Below are 14,783 nucleotides of genomic sequence, written 5' to 3' on the forward strand. Positions count from 1 at the left end.
AATTTTGATGATTAAATTTTATCAATAATATTGCAATGTATATATTTAGTCATAATGACTTTAAAAAGTGAAAAGTATACAAGAAGTTATTAAATCTAGGATAATTTGATTTGTTATAGGTACAATATGTTATGTTCTTTTTATGATTTTAAATAACAAAAAGCTTATGACACTATATTTTATACAAATCTAATTGGTTTTATTTTCTAATTTTATGTATATCCAATAATAGGTACTTATAATTACTATTGCTTACTACAATTTAGTATTAAATCCACAGACTTTTTACGTATATTTCGTATTTTTACTGGTAAATAAAATAACTCATACAGTAATAAAGCAAGTAGATTTATCATATCTCAATATAAATAATAAACAAACAAAAAAAAAAAAAAAAAAAATATCCAGCCTCATAACGACAAATTATTAAGATAATACCCCCCTCTAGGCTCTAAATGTATCTTGAAATGTATAACTTTGACAATTATTAGTTGTTTGTAACACCAATTGTATTCAACTTCTAATTTAGTTAAACTAATATATTTTTAAACTTAGTTTATTTAAACCATTATATAAATACAAAAATAAAAATGAAAGAAAACATTTTCATTTTTCTTTTGAAATAAAAAGTACAAAAATTATGTCAATTAATTGACATTTGGCAGACAAAACAGAATAGTAGAAAATAAAAAATGTAATATGTATCATTACACAGTCCCTTTATGCAGAGCTGTACCGTTAGGATTTGACGCCCAGGGCAAAATTAAAAATATTCGCTTCCTATTTTAATTATCATTATGGATTTCAATTTTTTTGGCACCCCTTTAAACCATGTGCCTGGGGCGCATGCCCCCTAGCCCCCCCCCCACGGCACGGCTCTGCCTTTATGTACCTCTTATAGTTTTAAACAAATTAATGGGATTAAGCACCATTATTAGTCTTTATTATTTATTAGACATAAAATTATTAAAAACATATAGTATAATCAACTAATGTAAAATTTCATCAAAAATCTTGTTTTATGAATTTTTAAATTAAAAATATTCATTCTCATATTTCGTAAATTAAACTATGTATATTTTATAAAAAAAATTTGATTTATGGTAAACATTATACATTTTTTTATAATATTTGCTATAACAATTATTAATTAAATTCAAAAACATTTAAGGTTAATATTAATGAATATTCATTTTTTAAGATATGCATTTATTTTGTTTTATAGGAGACATAAGAGACATTAGTATCCTTGTCACTTTTATTAAAATCTAAGTACTTAACATACATTTTATAAGTTTTTATTTACTTATCTGTTGCTATTAGACAAAAAGTATAATATATATGACCAGTGGTGCAACTAGAAGCTTGGGGGGTTACATATACATAAGATAAGTACATAGGTTATTAAACTAGGCTTCGGAGAAATTTCTGGAGGGATTACACCCCCCCCCCCCACCGGTAGCGTCACTGTAAATGATATAGGTACCTACTACCTATCTACTTATATATCTATGACATACTCAGGGCTGGGCAGTATCGTAGATACTAGTACTTAAGATACGTATCTTAAATACAATTGTATCTTGTATCTTGTATCGAGATACATAATTTGAATGTATCTTCTATTGGGTATTTAAATACTTTATTGACTTGTATCTAGTATCTTAATCATAAAAAGATACTAGATACATTAAAAAAATATGTTTCATATTTCATTTATATATTAGTTTTTCTAATTGCCCAATAGGTAAATAATAATATGTTTTAACCGTTTTAAGATTAAATTAAAGTAACTTTGGTGTCTGACGATGATATTATATCAGCGATATTTTATATATTTTTTATAGACTGTAAATCTTTTTACCTATTATTTCGTTTGTCTATTATTGGTATTATTATTTTAAACGTATCAAATGTCATTTTAAATTATATTTTTAATGATCAATACATACCGTATTATTATACATTTATAAGCTATAATATAATATAAATTATGTATGATAAAATTTAACGTGAGAAAATTGTATCCAAGGTAAATTAAGAAATTAATAATAATAAATAAATATATTAAGTATCTTGTATCTAGTATCTTTAAAAAATATTATAGTATTTTGTATTTTATATTTAGATATTAGTTATAAATGTATCTTGTATCTTGTATCTTGCCCAGCCCTGGACATACTATTATACTAATATACATTATATACATCTACATTTACATCATTACATCATATTATGTACGTCTTACGTTTATGATGGATGGTATATTAAACGTCTAATATAGTAATATGTACATCACAGTGTTATAGAGGTACTTATTTACCTACTTGAGTCTTAGTTTTATGTGTAAATAATAAAATAATTACATATTAATATCGATTAACAATGATATTATAGGTAATTAGTGTTGCTAGCCGTCTGATATCTAAGTGGCTAAGTACTCGATTTATTGTTAACAAAGTAAAAAACACCTACTTTATTATCATTATTAATTCCAGACATTCCAGTATCCAGTGGCCAGTGCCTATAGTAAAGACGTAAAGTATAGTTAAAGTGTAGAATGAATAGTTCTGAAGATCAAATAATATATTTTAAGAATATGTAATAAAATAATTATTGTCGACGACCGGTTTGAAGGTAGAATACCTTAGACTTACAATTAGGTAGGATACAGATTCCCAAACCTCCGCAATAACGAACAGTCTCTTATATTTTATAACTTTATTAAATGTATATTATATAGGTTAGAAGTAGCGGACTTATGGCACGATCTCAAATTTTAAAGGCACGTAAAAACATTGTTTATCTCATAGTTCAATCTTGTATAGTTACATTTAATGAAAAATATTAATCTTTCTACATTCAATATTCACGCAAGCGCATTTGCTTATTTTCGAACATTAATGAATGCAATCAAATTAAAACAGAGGAAAATAAATTTATAATAGATGAGTTCAGAGTTAATGTCGCTTGTTTTTTAAACTAACAAAATATACACCTGATATTAAACAATTTTTGAAAACATTTTTAAAAACCCCACCACTCCGAGATAATATTTGTAGGAGCGTACATATTTTGAATAGGTACCTACTCTGATTCCAAAACGTTGGCTGTCTTAATATTTCAAAGTTATATTGATAGGGACTAATTAATTTGCTAAATAGTGCAAATAGTAGTGACTTAACATAGGATTCCTAATAAGTTTGGTACGCTAATACAGTGGTGGGTATCTATCTACCTACGGATAATATTTTAGACTTTTTCAGCAATTTTTATACAAATTACAATTTTAATAAACTTTATGTAATATATTAATATGTTATGTTCACGGAACGACAGAACACTGGAAGCATTTTAAATAGCACTCTAATACTATAATTTATCAACAATAAAGTCGGATGTATTTGTATAAGTATCTATTGAACTATATTTCAATTGCGTTTTGTTTAAATAATCAATCAGTTGCTCTTAGAAATATATTCATTAGATCGAAAAAAGTTGGAAAACAACTAAAAAGTATATTAATTAATTAATTGAATATCAAAAATCAATAAAATGATTTATGCTGTATATTTTACAAAAACCACATCACTATACTGGTCGGAGCGCATTTTGGTATCATGTTTAGGCTGGGCGCACACCAAAGCATAGTACATTTACTTTTTGCATTTAAAAATAATAAATAACACCTATTCCCGAATAATATATTTTTTTGTTTCTATGGAAATATTTTACATAAATAGTCTATTTTATTATTTTTTTAAAATTTTTTTTTTTTTATCAAATTCAAAAAAAGGTACCGGTATAGTTTACGAACATGCTTATTATATAAATATGTCTAATAACACTTGTGATGCCATAAGGCATAAAACTAAAAGGTTCAGCTTTAAGAGAAAGCTGTTTAATTCGAATCAAAATAGAAACGAGCCAAAAAGAGAGACAAAAAAAGATGTGAAAAAAGAGACGAAAGTGCATGACTACCAGGAACCTCAAGAACATCACGGAAAGTCAGAGGTTGGTTTTCACAATAAACCAAAAAAGGTAGATGATAAAATTAATCACGATCATAATGAGCAAACTGAAACAATAACACAAGATGATAATTCTAAAATGGTAATAAAAATAATGAAATGAAAAAATAATAAATAACATATATGTTCATCTGTCTCGATAGCCGGACGGTTTTGAAAACAAAGCAACGCAAACAAGAATTTGTTGTATTCATAACCACTGCAAGAGAAAACAGCGAAAACGAAACGGAAATTTTTTTCCCGAAGCGTGGTCTTGTTTAACAAATTTGTGTAAATAAAAAATAAATAATAGTATTTATATCTGAATTTTTTTTATTCCAACTTTTTTACATTTTAATTGGTACATAAATGAATTATATTATTGATTAAAGGATTGCTAATTTTAAATTTCTTATTTTATTTTACACTATAATATTGTTTTATACATACAGACTTAAAATTTGTATACATTAATAAATAAATTTAATCAAGTCTGTTAATTCTAAAATCGTTTATTTATCATATTTTTTAAAACAATAAATATGCTAGCATCAAATAGTATAAGAATTAATTCATGTATTGAAATGTAAAAAGGTTAGAATAAAAAAATATAAAAAATTGGACTTTTAAATTTAAATAGATTAGATAGAATAATAACTTGAAGTATAGTATTGTGTTTTTCTTTAATAATATATAAGTATAGTGTTCCCTGACAGTGTGCTGATATACAGTTAATTAATAAACAAACTATGTAAGTAAATTTCAAATAATTTTATTTGTTTCTATTATTTTCTTTTATGAATACTTTTTGTACATTGACTTATAAAAGTATAAATGTATAGTAGATATAATAGAAAATTGTTAAAGTAAAAAGGTTTGTTTGCACATAAAGATCTTGAATACAATGTGTTCCTCTTATAAGTTTTCCTCACTACAATTAAGATGTATCGATAATACATATTCACTTTTTTTTTTATAAATGTTGATGGAACCATGTTAAAATCCGAAAACTGCAAATCATTTTGTTGTTTAAAATTCATGAAAGTTACCTATCTTGTTATTTTTTTTTTATTAAAAATTAATTTATTGGTAAAATAATTTACAGTAAAATTTATTTTGATTGATTTAAAGTTATAGCCATTATCCATTATCCCATGTATAAATAGTACAAATTTGTATTTATTAAAATAATGTTGATATAATAACACCTTTATAAGTTATAAAATTAATTACAATAGAAATTATTATTTTATCAATATTCTTCAATATTTATTTTAGTACTATTACTGATATAAACTACCTATACAATTTTATTATGATTAATATGTATGACTGGTATTAAGTGTTACAATAATTAATAACTTAGAACTTGAAATATGCTTAATTAGTAATGTGTACAATACGACATTCATAGATATGGTTATGTTTTAAATTTACAAACATTTAACTGTTTATTTTGTTATTTTATTAGTATATATATATATTAACATGTTGACAGTAAACAGTTGTTTTATAATGTTTCATAAATTTGTTTTATAATATTGGGTTTAAGACCTCATTTACAATTATCTAAAATTTAGTTATAAGTAAGGTATAATACATTTTACTTTTAATTTAAAGTTTACAGTGCTTTCACTATAGATTTTAACATAATATAGGTTAAAATATAATATAATTTATTTTAAGTTTTAATTACATTTCTTGGAGTCATTTGTAAAACTCATTACTTACTTATAAAGTCATAACTAGATGGTTATAGTGATTTCATATCAATATTAAATCATCTAATGAATTATCTAATTTATATTAAACATCTATTATATAGAATATCTATTATATAAAAAATAATTATAACACAATTTTTTCGTGAAATTTTAGAATCCTAGAAATATACATTGGATATAAATTATATTCAGTTGTTATGACATTATATGTATTAACATTACTGACACAGATATGCAACAATAATATAATGATTGTTAAATACAAATAAAATTATGGGTTTGTACCTTAAAAGTGTACATATATAGTCTCATCAATTAAGTTAAAGTACAAATTATATTTTAATTTTATTCAATATTTTGTAAATATCAAAATATATACCATTGTAAAACAGTTTATTTGTAAATATATAACATAATTTTATTTTATTATTTTAATTTATATAAACTAACACATAATTGTTTTATGTTAATGATCATAATCTCAGTTTTTACTATTTAATATAATATTTAATACATTGTGATTTCATTGTTTCCATAACACTTATATATATATATTAAGCCACTACTAAATTTGTTATTATTAAAATGATATGCTACATACATTAGCTGATACATTCTCAAAAACCATAGTAGTTTTTCTTAAAAAAAAAAAATATATATATATAATTAAATCAATTGCTTCTTCACTCCTTTGAAAAGTCTAAAATAAAGATGATAATATAAACTAATAGACTGATTTAACTAAAAATACAATAAGAAGCTCTAAAAGTAATAGTACCCTTGATAGAATAAAAATGAAAAAGCTTTAAATCATAGAATAAAATAGTCTATCTGAAATTATAGTTTAAAAAACTGGAATGTAGTGTACAAAATGAACCAACCGATTAAGTCCAATTTTATAATCCTTAATAATACATTATTATAATATACAATTATATTAAACATTTAATAAAAAACTATTGAAACATTTGATTCATTTTATTGAGATTTCAGTAACTAAACTATTATACCTCCTATCCCTAGAATTAAAAATCTTACTATAAATTTGTGAATGATTAAATATGTTATATAATAATACAATAAAATGTAGGTACATAAAAATAGAAAAAAAAATATCTATAAATAACAACAAGTTTTTAAAAATTCAATACTGTTATAAATAATCAAATATAATTAATGGAATATACATAAATCACGGTATAAAAATAAGAGAGAAACATGATGCCAATTTATTACTTATTAGTTAAGAACTTGTTGTGTGTGATTTTCTTTTAGAATGTGATGATGAGGAAGATTGTTTGGAATTCAAAAATGAATAAGTTCGAATGATTGGTTGTTCGATGCTTGAATGTTGTAGAATCTTATAACAGTTTTCTAATGCACACATCATTGACTGCGATGTTGCTTTTATTATTAATAAGTCAGGATCAGTATTCCTTAAGCGTGGACCTATTTTTTGAAATAAAAACAAATTATTATTATTGCAAAAGAAACAATTTACTAAAATATACACTAATGTTTACTACTTAATTATTATAAATATATAATTATTTGATAATTGAATGGAAATATTTGGATAATATAGTAATATCTATAACAAAGTTTGGAAGTTGCACTTATTGATATAATGTTGTTGTGGTAGTTCACAATACTTCATAATTACCAAGTACAAACAAGAGTAAACAATATACACTATAGCTGCACTAGGATTATTTTTATTTATTATTAACATTTACAATCTTTCTGATGGCGGCTGAAAAGTTAATACAAAAAGGAAAAAATAGGTAGGTATCAATTATTAATAACTAGAGAAAATGACTTTAAATGTACCAAAAATGTTTAAAAAACCAAAGCACTATAAAAATTGTTTCAAAATTATTTAAAATGTACTAACTATATATATATATATAAAATATATTATTATACTAATAAAAAACCAGATCTAATTGCAATAACTAACCTTGAGATGGTAGCTTCTCTATGACTCGAGCCATGTCAATAAAATTATTTTCAGCCTGAGATAAATATTGTCGTGCATTAGCCAAAGATCTTTTAACTCCGCTTGGGCAAAAATCATACACATAATTTGTTCGTGAATATTTTTGTACGTTTTTCTATAAGTAAAAAAGTAAGTTACAAAATTGATTTAAAAAAATTATTTTAATGTTTATTTAATAAATACTTGGGAATGATACTCTGCAGCAGCTCTCAAACGATTCACCCAATCTTGTCTAGCTCGTGCATCAACAGCCCTTAACTTATAACATTCTCCATTCCAAGAGTTCACAGAAAATGTATTTGAATCTTCATCACTTGGAGATACAACAGCGGATTCCAAAAAAATAAATCCCCGTGGTTGTTGTTTTGTATCATTTTCACTCTGCATAATGAAACAATAAAATTTTAATAATTTAGAGTACCAGTTTACTACTATAATATATAATATATATACATGTATATATTATATATTTAAGTTGAATTTATGTTTGTTTAGATACATGAGTTAAAGCATACAATTGTTTTAGTTAGGAATTAGCATAAATATTAGTAATAAGAAATATAAAATAGTAAATATCATTTTTTAAACAAATTCAATAAATTATCAATAATTTTAAGTTAAAACTAATGGAAATATAGATCTCATCCTTCAGAATAATTTCAATAAAAATAAAGATTTATAAGTATTTAATTTTGTATTTATATTTAGTGAGTAATCTTATACCAGGAAATTATTTTGAATAGGGTTTTTTTTTAAATGTTATAAACCAATAAAAAACAAGTATAACCATTAATAAGTTATATTTATAAGGGTTAATAGAGAATTGATATTACAATTATATGATATCAAAATGACAGATTGTTTATAAATACAGATTTTTATAAATAAAATTACATATTATACATTTTACTTAGTTATACTTAGTTATGCTTTCTGAAACAGGTATCAAATTAAATTTACCAAAATTAAATTACAAAATTAAAAATTATAATCTATCATTATAGATAGGGATAGCATATCATTTGTAATTTATTGTTTTTAGTTTAATTACTAACAAAAATTTAATCTAAGTTTTAAGGTTTTTTAGAATAAGAATTTCTTAAAATGTTAATCAAATATATTTATGACTATATAAGCATTAGTTTTTTGGGTGTCATTTAACCTTTTATACCTTTTTAGTGTGTTGATTGCATCCACAAGTCAGATAGGTAAATTATCTTTTTTTACCTTTTTATGTTCTTATTGCTTTTTATTGTATAATATAGCATTAATTTATTTATATAAAATAAGCATTCAATTACAATATTTTAATAATGACTATTGAATACATTTTTAGTTCTAGGTTTGATATATTGGAAAATGATTAGTCATAATTAATAATTATTTTATAATTATTAAATAATTTAAATAATATGTTTTTAGTCAGTGTTGTAAAATAATAATACAAAAATCAATAAAAATAATTCCAAATACATAGGAATAAATAATTTAAATAATACATTCCTAACACCATATGTGATAAACATATTAGATTTAATATATTATTTTATGTGTCACATTAATGCTTACCTACTATACATTAGACGCAATTGGAACACAGAAAAGGTAGGAAAAAATTGCTCACCTGAGTCTGGGAAGCAATCCACAAACTCAAAATTTTTTGTAATATTACCTATAGAAATATTTAGAAGTATTTTTCTATTAAAAAATTGAATAATTTTTTTTTAAAAAAAAATTAAAAATTACCTACCCACAACAGAGACAGTTTATTTTATTTTGAATTAAATTATTATAATATTTGGCCGGGTTTCATGAAAATTTGAATAATTTATTGTTCATACAAATTGTATAGACTAACCACTAAATTATGTTTAAGAGATGTTTCAATTCAGTCAACTACTGATTCATTAAATATTTAGTGAACTTTCATGCAACGCAACATATAATGTAAATTATGATTTTTTACTCAGTTATGTTGTTTCAAAACTTAATAAATTTGCATAAATGTGTTAAGATTATTGTATTGACCTATAAAAAAAAAAAATGAAGTGGTGTTAAATGTCATTAGTATTATATTTATATGAATAATTGTATGCAAAATAATATTAAATGATTGATTAAGAAAGTATGATAATCTAAGTCTAAGATTTTGAAAGATAAATAACCTAGGCGGTATATTAAGTATACTCATTTCAATAGTATTACAATGTAACATAATATGTAGCTTACCAAAAAGTAACTCAGTGTTCCTTCTCTTGGGTCCACTATAAACCATCTGTGTTGCCATCCTTTGACTACATTTGTGTACTTGTACAGTTGTCCTTCTTGAATTTGAGATAAAAATTCTATGCCACCCGAGTCCATGACGTATACTTGACACACTCGCTGTAAACGATTGGATGATATTATCAATAACGGCTGGCCGGTCAATACCGACAAATGTTAGAACGAGAACTTATAGACACCTATAACGTCTACAACAATACAACAATGTTAATAATTATGATTACCTAGTATGAGTTCGCAGTAAATTTTAAGCACAGACGGGCGTGGTGAGTGCAGTCACTTTTAAAACTGCGTAGGTATACTTGCAACAGTTCGGGCGTATTGCGTTATAGATTTTAAAAATTTAATCGTTAGACATTAGCTAATGGGTAACTATTAGTCACTTATTATAACTATAAATTATAGTCTAACTGTTAGACTATTATTATTGCTGTTACTTCGATTAGTTACTCGTTATCGCTATTCAAAGTTTCAATTGAAACCCGAATACTGATCGCACTATCGCAGCAGTTGTGTTGTAAACGCTAGACCGATAACATAATAATACTATAACAGTAACAACAACGATAATACAAGATTATTTGGCCCTTGTCAGCTGCTGCAGTCGTAGTAAAAAACAAAAAATATTGATAACAACATTCGCGAGTTTCTGCCTTACCTCCATAGCTCTGTCTTTATAGTTACTAATTTCAACTTTTCGGCGAACTAGGTATGATTTATGATTAAGTAGGTACCCATCGCACTTACAGTTACAAATTACAATTGTGTTTAGTTAGAGCTTAAGCCTTAGAGGAAGATTTAAATTCGAAAAAAGAGTGGTTTACTATTTAGATAGTTTAATCTTTAATAGTACCTAGTGGTGAAATAAAAATAATAATAACGAATAATGATCGATCGCATTCGATAAAATCAATATGTACCTACAGCTTGGTCGGTTTTTAGGATTATGTAGGTAATCTTTACTTATTTAGAAATTCTAAATTACTATCGAAAATAATACATTAAACATTTTTTTTTTTTTAAATTATAATTACATATAATGAATTATGAAACCTGTTACTTGATATTTTGAGTGCTTACTGAGTTATTCCTTCTAAGTTTCTAACCTATGAGGCTATGAACCTATTTGTATCTGGTCTAATGTAGGTAACTAAACTAATAGATACCTTGCCGAGAATAGGACTTATAAGATCTTCAGTTATGTACAATATATTTATTATTTGCAAACTGTTTATAACAGTGGCGCAACCAGGGGGGGGTTAAGTGGTTGCAAATTCCCCCAGTGATGGATTAACTTTCTCGGCGTCCTGAGGTACGCTCAGTGTTTATCGCCACATTTTTTTTTTTAAATACTATCCAAGGATCGTAGTTTAAATAGGCCAACATCGAAGATTGATGATAGATAATCGGGTATAGCCGTCCCGTAAGTAAAAAATAGTGATAGTTCAATTTTTTTTTTTGTTCATTTTTTTGAGAATAAAAATAATAGGTATAATATAACAAATTTGCCGCCCTAGGCTCTAGCCTCACGATCCTAGTGGTTAATCCGCCACTGACAACCACAGACTACACATATGAATATACATAATATGGTAACTAACTGCCAAACTGCAAGGTACTAAGGTTAAGGTAAGAATTTAAAGTAATATCTTTCAAGGAAATTGTTATTGTAGTTCAATAATCAAATATGCAAATAATTTTTCAATTTGTGTACAAAGTGTTCCGTCGTAACGGTTCCGAAGACTACCTAGTATATTTTTGATTTTGTTAAGTACTTAAGTGTATTTAAGACTTAAAGAGTACCTATATCGGTGTTGGTCATTCCTTTAATGTGTGACATATTTACCGACAATCATTGTAAATTTGTAAAGACATCATTACATCAGTTATATGTTATACCATTAATTGTACAAGGACACCGTTCCGACGATATAGGAAGTACCTATCCCGTTTTTGTACGTCAATAAACACGAACGCCAAAGTAAATTCAAAACGTGTATTTTTTTTAGTTTTTAACTTTCTTGGAGGCTTTTTAAAAATATTTTTGTGTATCATCCTCCAGTCCACCGTCGTTTAATTGTCGTTTATGTATAGGTATTTTGACAACGTTCGTTTGAAAAATTTCTCATGAAGTATAAAACATTCTAATTAACTTGGACTCAACGGCGTAGCCAGGGGGGTTCAGGGTTCAGACCCCCTCCGAAATTTTTTCTTGAAATAAGATTGAATAGTTTTAAATGCCTATTATATTAGAAACTTATAACCATAGTTATATCTAACCATCCCTCCCCCCCAAAAAAATATTTTTCTGGCTACGGCCTTGCTTGAACAACTTAGAATAAATAATATATGACTAAATAGTTCCCAATTAATTAGTTAACCATTATTGCGGACTTAAAAGTAATAATCGACAAACTAACAATTTAGTTATCACGATTATACCTTCATAGTTTATATCTTCTATCATTTAATTCCTTAATAGTAAGGTAAATATTGTAACAAATTAATTTTCGAAATCCATTAAATACTTATTGGATTATTTAATATAAATCGCAAACCAAAGATACTAACTATTTTAAAAAGTTAATAACAATTTATAGTTACATTATTTTTAATATTATTATATTGTTAATAACAATAAAATGATTTATCGAATAAATAATATAATAATAATGCATATTTTAATTATTTTAATTACTATTATTATAATCTAAAATATTTTACATAAATTTTTTTTCTTTTCTTGTTTCTCCTTCCTTATTAAATTTTTGTTTTTGTTCTAGTATCTTCAGCAGTCTTATGATTTACCAACCAACTACTGATGTACCTGATTTGTAGGTATCCATTTACCTAGTGGAGGACCATTTACAAGCACAAGACTGGCTATATGTTAACTAAGTAGGTACCTTAGTGAAAATTATATAGTTCATTTAATAGAACGGTACTCTTCTGTTGAACATGAAAAAATTTGTTTACAAATTAAATTGCTAATATTATAGATGAAATGCAATTGAACAAGGTAGTTTTGGACCAACATAATTTAGTTCTAGAAAACAACAAATATCTATAAATAAATAGAGCTGATTTTCCACCAAAATTTAAGCTTAATCCTTTAGCTAAAGAGTTTATATATCTTAGTCAAGGAACGGAATTGATTGAATACCTCCTGAGGGGCGATAACAATAAGCCCGAAGACCGGAACGTGTAAAAATACTCATAACTAAGTTTATACCTAGAAAGGGTTTCACATATGTTGACTAGTTCTTAATATAAATAAAATTGCAAATGTTATTGACAAAATGCAATTGGACGAGCATGTTCTGGGCCAAAGTATCTCTATTTTAGAAAACGATATAAAGAGTGCTGAATTTCCATATAAATTCAAACTCAATCCAATGGCAAAAGATTTTTAATATCTTATTGAAGGAACTGAATTGATTGAATACCTTTTGAGGAGTGTAAACACATATTCGAACTAAACGCGTTAGCGCCGTTAGCAAAAGAATTTGTATGTTATAAAAGTAAATAATTGTGACAAGTGTTTGCCCTCGGAGTAAATTCTAATGTGGAGGTGATAAAATGTACCTATCTGATTTTAATTGAGAAACATAATATAAAAATGTATGTTTCACAACTCATAATCAAGGGCGAACGTACGCAAATTGTCAAGTCTTAAGGTTTGAAAAAATTCCATAATCTTAATATTGTTGAATATTAATGATAAGTACGTTATTGTTATTATTGATATTTCGAAGAGAAGTTAATTCTTCGTGGCGAATCGATTTGCGATAAAATTATCTCACGGTGAAACGGACGAATGTTGAATAGGTCGCGGCGAATTCTCCGGGTTCGAGTTGTCCCAATGCGATAGTGATGTTCTGATATTCAGTATTTAAATTACTTTGTATTTGTTATTAATTTGTGTTCAAACGCCTGGTGCTGGACTTTTACCATACGGTAAAATATAAAATTAAAAAATCAATTTTAAGTTGTTGTTTATTTATTGATTAGGTACGTATGGAATTTTAGTTGTTTACCATAGTGAAATACAATATAGGTAGTTTCTATTGACTATTGTAACGGCTAGCTAATATCATGATAATCTAAAGATTCTAAAGAAACTTCTATCGAAAGTAGTAGGCTTATGAAAGTTACTGTTATAATTGAATAATATTTTCGTCCTGTTACACGCTCATGTATTTTAGTAAATAAACTTGATGTGGATTTTGGGTGATTGAGTGTTGGTCAAAAGTATTTTGTAATACTTAAATAACTTTTATTTTATTTATAAGCACCTAATATTTGTATATATTATCTAGGTTTTTTAAGCATACCATTCGTGTGAATGTGGCATATAAAATAAGAAACTATACAGGAAATTTCTAAAACAGTAAAATGTATAATCCTTTTTTTGTTTTGACATATTATACTTTATACAGGTCGGTATATTTATATATTTATATACATTTATATTTTTATTGGTATTGAATAAATTATTAAGTATTTATATTATTTAATTAAATATAATACTTGATTCTGTCCATTTAACACAAAATAAGAAGGTAATAACTAATAATAGACTAATATGCATACATAATGTGTACCTGTACCTAATCTATTTTCTTGTAAACAATAGAAAATATCACTGTGTAAACACTGTTTAAAGTCCAAACTTTAAATAATTAAAACGTGGGTGTGTATAAGTTTACTAAACTCCCAATTTTTATTACCTGTACACTCTCCCAGGTCGTCTTCAGAATTATT

At 25.5% G+C, this 14,783-nt stretch overlaps 2 protein-coding genes across 3 annotated transcripts; one reads left to right on the forward strand and one right to left on the reverse strand.

The window, feature by feature from the left end:
• Positions 1 to 3,834: 3,834 nt before the first annotated feature.
• LOC113559039 lies at positions 3,835 to 4,309 on the forward strand. Its single transcript, XM_026964637.1, has 2 exons — positions 3,835 to 4,113; positions 4,175 to 4,309. The coding sequence occupies exons 1-2, from the start codon at positions 3,835 to 3,837 to the stop codon at positions 4,307 to 4,309; spliced, it is 414 nt and encodes a 137-aa protein (XP_026820438.1).
• A 2,588-nt stretch (positions 4,310 to 6,897) lies between these two features.
• Positions 6,898 to 10,540, reverse strand: LOC113557502 (oxysterol-binding protein-related protein 11). 2 transcript variants are annotated; one of them, XM_026963068.1, is made up of 5 exons: positions 10,279 to 10,540; positions 9,963 to 10,207; positions 7,917 to 8,114; positions 7,695 to 7,848; positions 6,898 to 7,183 (listed from the first exon to the last, which is right to left on the reverse strand). In XM_026963068.1, the coding sequence occupies exons 2-5, from the start codon at positions 10,095 to 10,097 to the stop codon at positions 6,978 to 6,980; spliced, it is 693 nt and encodes a 230-aa protein (XP_026818869.1). In that variant the 5' UTR covers positions 10,098 to 10,207; positions 10,279 to 10,540; the 3' UTR covers positions 6,898 to 6,977. The 2 variants fall into 2 exon arrangements, with proteins under 2 accessions (XP_026818869.1, XP_026818868.1); XM_026963067.1 differs by having other exon boundaries at positions 9,963 to 10,118; positions 10,244 to 10,539.
• Positions 10,541 to 14,783: the final 4,243 nt, after the last annotated feature.

The sequence above is a fragment of the Rhopalosiphum maidis genome, chromosome 3 (assembly GCF_003676215.2).
Source record: "Rhopalosiphum maidis isolate BTI-1 chromosome 3, ASM367621v3, whole genome shotgun sequence".
NCBI lineage: Eukaryota > Metazoa > Arthropoda > Insecta > Hemiptera > Aphididae > Rhopalosiphum > Rhopalosiphum maidis.

Coding starts and splice junctions, on each gene's coding strand:
- LOC113559039 (XM_026964637.1), top strand. CDS start 3,835: ATGTCTAATAACACTTGTGATGCCATAAGGCATAAAACTAAAAGGTTC. Junction 4,114..4,174: donor AAGATGATAATTCTAAAATG/GTAATAAAAATA, acceptor CTGTCTCGATAG/CCGGACGGTTTTGAAAACAA.
- LOC113557502 (XM_026963068.1), bottom strand. CDS start 10,097: ATGGACTCGGGTGGCATAGAATTTTTATCTCAAATTCAAGAAGGACAA. Junction 8,115..9,962: donor GAACACTGAGTTACTTTTTG/GTAAGCTACATA, acceptor TTCATTATGCAG/AGTGAAAATGATACAAAACA. Junction 7,184..7,694: donor AGAGAAGCTACCATCTCAAG/GTTAGTTATTGC, acceptor TTCAAAAAATAG/GTCCACGCTTAAGGAATACT.